Genomic DNA, 8,149 nt, shown 5'->3' with positions numbered 1-8,149 from the left:
TTAAAATGTTAAAATCAAATCTGATATTGTTTTACCTTTTATTTGGTGTGTGGAAGGTGTGCGGAAGAGGGGGTAGTCTTATATGGCGAGTATATAACAAACTCTGTATTTTGAGTGGAAATGTTAGGGGGTCGTCTTATACGCCCAGTCGTCTTATACGCCGGCAAATACGGTAACTCCCTCCCACAGGGACTCCCTTGCATTTTTCTCTCCCTCCTACTTGTCTGTCATAACCCCAGCCTGCCCCCAGGCCACTGGTGTGCTGGGAAAGGGGACCTGCCAGCCCCCCTTTGGCCTCAGGGGGGTGTTTGGGGCTGCCCTAACCTATTCACTCTCCCGTCTCCTGGCCAATCATTTCCCTGCCCTGGGAGGTCTTTGGCTTGAGAGTTTCCCCTTCCCACAGAACGCAGCACCCTCCACGGAGACCACACTCACCACGGCCACCGCCTGCGACTGCAGGAGCTCGGTCGCTGTCATCACGGTGAAGTAGGACACGTTCATGAGGATGTAGCACACTGTCACCAGCGGTATCCCGATGATGATAGCCAGGGGCAGGTTTCTGTGAGAGGCAGGACCCAGGGGACCCAGTGTCAGACCAGAGCATCCCTTGAGAGACTCATAAGCCTGTGGATCTTGTCCAGTCTTTTCTCCCGCCTGCCCTGGCCAGCCCTTTATCTGCTCCCTGTGGTGGGCTGGGACACAGCGGCCCCTCCGGAGGCCCACCCAGCAGAGCACTCATGAAACAGCACAGCCCCCAGAGGCCCATGTGACATCTTCAAATGAGAAAGACTCTCCCTCCCACTCCCAGGCAGTCAAATGGAATTGTTTATAAGCAAAATAAGCCAGAGCTAAAGTTGGAGTTCTCCCTTCCTATCAGCAGTCATCCCACTACCCAAACCAAACCACACCAAACTCTGAGTGGAAACGAGCGTATAGGAAACCGTTCAGTGTCTGGCAGGGGCCTGGGGTAATGGGAGGAAGCGGTTCCCCTTTAGCTTGGGAGAAGAGAAACGTGCTTGCCTGCCCACTGTCTCCTGTCCTGACCCCGTTTTCTCACCTGAAAGGGTTTCTGAGTTCCTCTGTGATGTAATTGAGTTGATTCCTAGAAAGAGAAAAGTAACATGAGCATCATACTTTGCTGAGGTTGTGAAAACCAAATAGTAAGTGTTGGCTGGTTCAAGACTCTCCACTGCAGGAAGGAACCCCTGGGGAATCTGTGGTAACTTCCTTCAGAGGAAGCCCTGAAGATGCCCGCTGCAGAGATCTGCACATCCATCAGTTGGGAAGTCTTTGCCCTCCGTGGGAATCACGTGACTTTTCAAGAATTATTGGCGGTATCCCCAAGGTGCTTTGAAAAAATGGAAAATTCTTTGAGAAGAGAATGAAAGCTGCAGATGCTGTGCATGAGGGAAAGGCCACGTCATGGACGGCCACGCTTCTTCCTTGAAGGACATAAGCAGAATCTCAGCGACTAAACCTCGATTTTCAAGGGGGAAATAGGAGTGCTGCTGAAATCCTCGTGTGTCGAGTCCTGGGCGTCTTGACTGTCTGCGGATGGGCTGAGCTTCTGGCAAAGCTTCTGGCCCTGGGGCCCCACCACTGCCTGCTCACAGGCCACTCCAGGGGCTGGGGCCGCAAGAGGGACTGGGAAAGGGGCAGGTGTCTCTGGGGTCCGAGGAGAACCAAAGGGTGAGGGGCGGGGTGCTTAACAAAATGGAGATGTGATGGGAGTTTTGGGGTCCCACCAAACCCCAGAAGCCATTGCTTTCCCTGCCTGAAGAACCCACACCCAGACGCGCTGCCTTTCGTGCCTTACCATCCGTCGTACGCCCAGAGTCCGTTATAAAATGCCAGACCGATGGCTCCCACGGACAGCTTTGTGCCCTCAAAAGAATTTTCAAAGTTCTTTGTATTTCCTGTAATTAAGCCAGACAGTAAACAGTGGGTATCAGCCGACCAGGGTGGAACTTTGCATCATCTCCATGTGCAAGATTTATGACCGGAGGTTATTAAACTCTGAGAAGCCGGGAAACGGGAGAGCCTGTTGGGCTTTTGCCTTAGAGATCTGCTCAGCAGAAGACCGCGGGGTGAAAAAGAGGCCTGTACTTGTGGCGCCCCATCCCTCCCGCTGAAGGTCACCTTGAGCCAGGAGGACAAGTCCGCTGATGATGATGATGGCCACGATCACCATCTTGGCCGCTGTGAACACGTTCTGGACGTAGCTGCCCAGCCGCACGCTCAGCGCATTCACCATAGTGATGGCCACTGGGGAGGGGCAACATTCTGTGTCGGGGGCTCAACGTCTCCTCTGTTCTAAAGGCCTGGCAGGAGGCTTCTTTCTAGCCTCCCAGCCTCCCCTCCCAAGGACCTTTGGAATCTGAGGGCGATGGAGAAGCAGCCCGGCCACCCAAGCGCTGCCCTGCGCACAGCCAGTGGCACCCCCTCGCTGACAGCTCTCACATGGGAAGGGCAGGGATGACAAAGCGTTACAGGCTTTTTGCCCCGCTTCTCACCTCCCTCCAGGCCACTTCTGGACATGTAGGACCTGAGACCAGAGTGTCCCCACCTCGTCTGTGCCAGGTCTTCTCTGACCCCTGCCCAAGGTTTCAGACTTGGGTACTCACAGATGGAAGCGGCAGCCAGGCACTTAACCACCGCTACAGGAGGCTGGCAGCCCGCGTAGAAGGGCGCACAAGCGTACTCAGCAAAGCTGAGGCAGATGATGGCAAAGGAGGACGGCTTTATGATGAACAAGCTGGTCCAGGAAAAGAGGTAGGCAGGGATGGGGCCGAAGGCCTCCATCAGGTAAGGGTATTCGCCCCCTGACTTGGTGATCATCGTGCCAAGCTCTGCAAAGCACAGAGCACCTGGAACACAGAGCAGAGGGGACCCAGGCCCCTGGTGAGGCGTGGCCCAGTTGAGAGCCCTCCTCCCCGCTGGGGGCCATGCTCACAGGGCCCAACATAGTCCCCTCTCATCTGACTAAGCCGAGTTCTGGCCATTGGATGTTTCGGCGCAGCCTGATTTACACCTACTGCGCGCCAGCATTGAAAGGGACCAGCGGCAGCAAGGCCGGGGAACAGGATCGTGCTCAGGTAGCCCGGCCCCACATTCACCAGGAGACTCGGCCAGGGAGCATCTTTGTTACCCAGTGTTGCAAGAATCCCACACGCCGCCCATATGATGAGACAGGGCCCCACGGCTTCCGTGTTGCTGAGCACAGACTTGGGGGAAATGAAGATCCCAGAGCCGATGATGGTGCCCACGATAATGCAGATGCCGCTGAGCAGGCCCACCTTGGGTGTGGAGGAAAGAGAGAGTTAGTCCTGCACCAGCTCAGGTGGCCAGCACTGCCCCTCCCTCCCTCCCTTGGGTGCGGCCAGCACAGCCCCAAAGAAGCCCTCTCCCAGGCGCTTTTACCGGTGCTGCTGCAGGAGTCACACCAGGGTGCTGCTCCTGGGGCTTTGCTCACACTAAGTCCATTAATCCCCACAACAGCCTCACGAGTCAGGAATATTGTATCATACCCATTCTACAGAAGAGAACATGGAGGCACAGAAAGGCAGATCTGGTACAAGTCCCATACACCAGCACCGCCCTTGCTGCCCTGATGCTCAAGGCTGATTTAGCAAACGATCCCCAACGAGAAAGGCTCTAGGTACTGAGAAGTACCAATTGGCAGTTAGTTACAAAATAGTCATGGGGATGTAAAGTCCGGCATAGGGATCTATATATATAAAAGCCTAAGCGACCAAATGACCGGTCGACCAGTCAACCGGCTGACACTGGGCACTATGCCACACACTGACTACCAGGGGCAGACACTCAATGCAGGAGCTGGCCCCTGGTGGTCAGTGCGCTCCCACAGCGGGAGTGCCGCTCAGCTGACTGACTGGTCTTGGTGGCCCATCAGCCCAGCGGCAGCCACTCACTCCCTCAGTAGTCCTGCAGGTCCAATCTCTAGAGAGCAGGCCAGGCACCGACAGACCTGCGCCGCTGGCCCAATCCCGACAGCACCTCCAGCCTCCTGTGAGTCGGCCTTGAGCACCCGGGCCGCTTCCCCTCCCTAGACACTCCACAAGGAAGAAATATAAAAGCAGCTGGCAGGTGGCTCCCAACAACCGGTGCGAACATCAGCCGGATGGATCCGGACCAGCTGGTGAGTACCACTGTGGTGGTGTGAGCCCGAGGCAGGCACAGCAGGGCCAGGATGAGCGGGAGCAGCAGACAGGAGCAGCAGGCAGCATTGGACTGCAGTTCGGCCCAATGCCCACAGGCCAACCCCAAGGGACCCCACCTGTGCACGAATTTGTGCACCAGGCCTCTAGTATAGTCAATAATATTGTAATAACTATGTACAGTGCCAGGTGGGTACCAGACTTATTGTGGGGACCACTTTGTAAATTACATAAATATCTAACCACTATGCTGAACGTCAGAAACTGATATAAAATAATATTGAATGTCAACTGTAATTAGCAAATTTATTTTTAAAAGGAAGGAAATTGCAAGGGTTTTGGAAGCTTTGAGCTGGAAACTGAGGATGAAGACCAAATATATTTTAAAAATATATTTTAAAAATATAAAAAAGGAAGGCTCTAGGGACATGCCTGTTCCCTGGGCAGAGCAGAACGAAGCTTTTCCCTCGGAGCTAATAGGGAAATCAGAGCTTGGGGCCCCGGCCAGGGCGTCACAGGATCGGGTGGGAGGTGAGCCATGGAGACCTCCAGGGGCAGAAACATTGGGGCTGTGAAATTTCTGAGGCCATTTTATAAGGTATGTGCTTCCTACCAAGACCCAGCTCAGATACGGTGTACACCGATGGGTTCCATCCCTGTGAGGTTCCAGAACAGGCAGAACGAATCCGCGGGCCTAGAGCTGGGGGCGGGGGTGGGGGTGAAGGGGCGTGGAGCTGAAAGGGCAAGGGGGAGCTCTGTGGGGGTGATCATTTGTCAGAACCCAGCAAACTGAACACTGAGGATCTATGCATTTCACTGTGTGTTAATCATACATGAATCAAGTAAGAAAAACACTATTTTAAGGAGGAAAGTGTCCGATTCAGGCCCCTACTTTGAGCGTCTGCCCTCAGAAGCCACCGGCCTGACTTCTGGAGCCCAAGGTAACCATGTTGTGTTTGTCTGGGCAGAGGGAGTGCTTCCAGTTAGAACCCAGAGAACAAAGCTCCCAGCAGGGGACACACACAACTGCAGGAGGGTCCCAGGGAGCAGGGTCAGCTTCTGCTGTGGCCTCAGTCTCAGCTTCCCTCCTGTAATGCAGGGCTGGCTCACCCACGCGGGGGTGGGGGGCCTCCAGAACCCTCCTGCTGAGGTCTGCAATCACCCCACGTGCCTGAGCCAGGGCTGGCCTGGGTGAGCTCAGTTGTGCTCTTTTATGAAGGAAGGCTGTTGCTGCCTATCAGCAGACTCCTGGGACCCAAGGTCCCCGGCCAACCCCCAGTCAGTCCAAGCCACCCCTTGTCAACCCCCAGATGTCTCCTCCCTCTGTCCCCAGGAGTGGGCGCCTCCGCCCAGAGCTCAGTGCTCTCGACCTGCTGTCCTGCTCTGGAAGCCATGGGGATCTTGCTCCGGGCCCCCATTCCTCGTCCTAGGAGCCTGCAGCCTGTTCCTCCCCTTGCACCCCCTGTAGCTCCATCCACCGGGGACTAGCGCTGCTCCCTGCTCAGTGTGGAGCGCCTGGCTCCTTTTTGCCTCCACTCCCATCTCCCCCACCCCCACCCCACAATGCCAGCCCGATCTTACACAAGCTCTGGGCCCCCCAAGGCTGCAGATACCTCCAAGTCCAGCCCCTACTGTATTCCAATTCAGAGGGCTCACCTATGGCACACCCACGTCAGGCTCACCACCCAGCCAGACTCACTAAGCAGGAGTGGGAGTTTCTTAGCACTGGATCTAGGCCCTAGATTCTAGGGGGACAGATATTTGGTGAAGACGCTACAGGGGGGACTCAAACATCACAAGGGCCTCTCTGACCGTCCCTGAGGAGGCCATGGTGCTGAGCAAACACCAGCTCCTCCAGGCTTGCCCAGTGCACACGTATTAACAAGAATATGCTGAGCTCACTGGCGAGAAGGAAGGAAGTTAAGTGCAACATTATGTTCCCTCAGAGATGTACTGTACAAACCAGAGGTCAGGGGCACTTCCCCGCCTGCTCCCCAGAACCACGCCCCGCCGGCTTGAGAAGGCCTGCTCAGCGCTGCCTTACCTCCTTTTGGAGACTCGTGGTCTTGGGTTCATTACTCTGGATGGACTTCTGATCCTCTCTCCTTTTTCTCAGGCTCGTCTCCATCTTTTCCTCCTGCCAGCTCTAAGAGGCTGCAAGGAGGGCGTGCGCCTGATTCAGCAAATGCCCAGCAGATGGGCGCCCGCGGGAGCTCGGCGACTGGGGTGTGGGGACTGACTCCAAAAGCAGACTGAGCTGCCGTCTCAGGAAAGTGCAGTGTGGACGCCTTAGGGATGGTGCTCAGGGCCCCGAGGAACAGGTTTCCACGCGTGTGCGCAGCCCTCGGCACAGGCTCTGCGGTTTTCTAACTCCCTGCCAGGCGCCTGCACCTCTGGGCTCCGGATCCTCAGCAAGGACACGCTTGGAAAGTCATTCTAGCTCCATGGTCCAGCTCCGTTTTTCCCCAAAGTAAAAAGGAGCATTGTATTTACTAGTAGATATGGGGCCTACTCAGTAGAACCACATTCAAGGAGGGAACGTTTTTCTCAGAATTACCTCCCACATGGAGGCCCCTCGCACATAATAGCTCCACCATGTAGGTGTCTCTCACTGAAGGATGTGAGGAATGAAAGACACGCTGAGGAAATGGGCTCGAGGCTTCACTCGTGGCTGGCCCTGTCCTGTCCCCTTTCTGTAAATAAAGTCCCTCCCAGTCCATGTGAGGACAGCGGCGAGCCCGCCCACCACCCGTCGGCCTTACCTTCTCGACTCTGCAGAGCCCGTGTGATGCGTGCCTGTGCCTACACAGTCGTGCCCCAGGAATGGCCATGTCTTGTGGCCAGAAGTGGAGGAAGCCAGAAGGTACAGAGGTCGACAAGGGTAATAATTAAACACTCTTTTTTTAAGAAATGAAGTTTGGGTACACCACAGCAAAAGGGGAGAGCTAGGCAAGCCAGTTTCTCTCCAGACATGTTTTTGTTTTGTTCATTTGTGTCTAGAATCTAGACTCTAGATCAACTTTTTTCCCTTAACTAGATTCCCCCAAATCAGCTACATCCTGTAAGAAGAAATCTCTGTAAAGGCTGGAACCAGAAGAAATAAACTTTGGAACCAACTCTTTTATTACCTTAATAGGCTGTATTTACAACTCCAGGCAGGCAGCACGGAGCTTGTAACTCGCCTGTCAGGACAGATATAGCTCACCCAGGGGCCTTGGTCTGACCAAGCTGGTGGGAGGGGGGCGAGTCCTTCCCATGTTTGCCAGGGGCTGGGTTTTAGCCCCACCTGGGACTCTGAGAGAGTTGGGCAGATGCGGACTCAGCAGTGCGGCTTCCTACAGATCCCAGCCCCACCTGCACCCCCACCTACACCCCCAGCTGCACCCACACCTGCACCCGCTCGCTGGTTCAATCGATGGTGCCACAGTTAAAGTGGCCCGTGTTCACCACTGTGGCCTGTAAGAGGGGCACAAGATGTCATCGGCTTCACCCTGTGGACGAAAGGGGCCACACGCTGACCTGACAAGCTCAGGGAAGGCCTGCGTGGCAGGCAGCCTAGCAGACTCAGAGACCTAAAATAACCACAAAGGATGGTCTGAAATTAAACTTTAACTAAAAGCAGTCATGGTGGGCAGTTATGTCCTAGGCCAGTATCTTCACTGACAAGATCAACTTTGATCCTTACTGAGCCCATTTGCCTTTTTGCCTCTAAGATAACATACCCTTTGAAATGTCTGGGTCACTTGGAACTTCCCTTTTTCTGGAGCCCCTGGGGCACAACCAAATGTTCTGGGCGCCAGGGCAGATACTACAAATTCCTTCATTATCATGTTAATTGATCCTGCACCCACCTAGGTATGTGTCCATCATTTTACTTTTATCCTATCCTAGAGGTTTCCCCGCTTCGCTAATCCCTCCTCCTTAAATCTGTCACCAATGAATTTCATGTAACCCACCTTCATTCCTCCTTT

The 8,149-nt window shown here is 54.7% G+C and overlaps 1 protein-coding gene across 1 annotated transcript in view; it reads right to left on the bottom strand.

The window, feature by feature from the left end:
• The window catches only part of SLC7A9 (solute carrier family 7 (amino acid transporter light chain, bo,+ system), member 9), a 19,291-nt gene extending 12,269 nt beyond the window's left edge, over positions 1-7,022 (bottom strand). The window contains exons 1-8 of the mRNA XM_006762173.1: positions 6,941-7,022; positions 6,223-6,332; positions 3,149-3,296; positions 2,625-2,867; positions 2,140-2,265; positions 1,817-1,916; positions 1,058-1,102; positions 436-559 (exon numbers count right to left, since the gene is read on the bottom strand). Of these exons, the coding sequence (XP_006762236.1) occupies positions 436-559; positions 1,058-1,102; positions 1,817-1,916; positions 2,140-2,265; positions 2,625-2,867; positions 3,149-3,296; positions 6,223-6,306 (870 nt within the window). The 5' untranslated portion in view covers positions 6,307-6,332; positions 6,941-7,022. The remainder of the gene's footprint in view (positions 1-435; positions 560-1,057; positions 1,103-1,816; positions 1,917-2,139; positions 2,266-2,624; positions 2,868-3,148; positions 3,297-6,222; positions 6,333-6,940) is intronic.
• Positions 7,023-8,149: the final 1,127 nt, after the last annotated feature.

This window comes from Myotis davidii, unplaced genomic scaffold (assembly GCF_000327345.1).
Source record: "Myotis davidii unplaced genomic scaffold, ASM32734v1 scaffold77, whole genome shotgun sequence".
Classification (NCBI taxonomy): domain Eukaryota; kingdom Metazoa; phylum Chordata; class Mammalia; order Chiroptera; family Vespertilionidae; genus Myotis; species Myotis davidii.
This window is presented reverse-complemented; position numbering and strand designations above follow the sequence as displayed.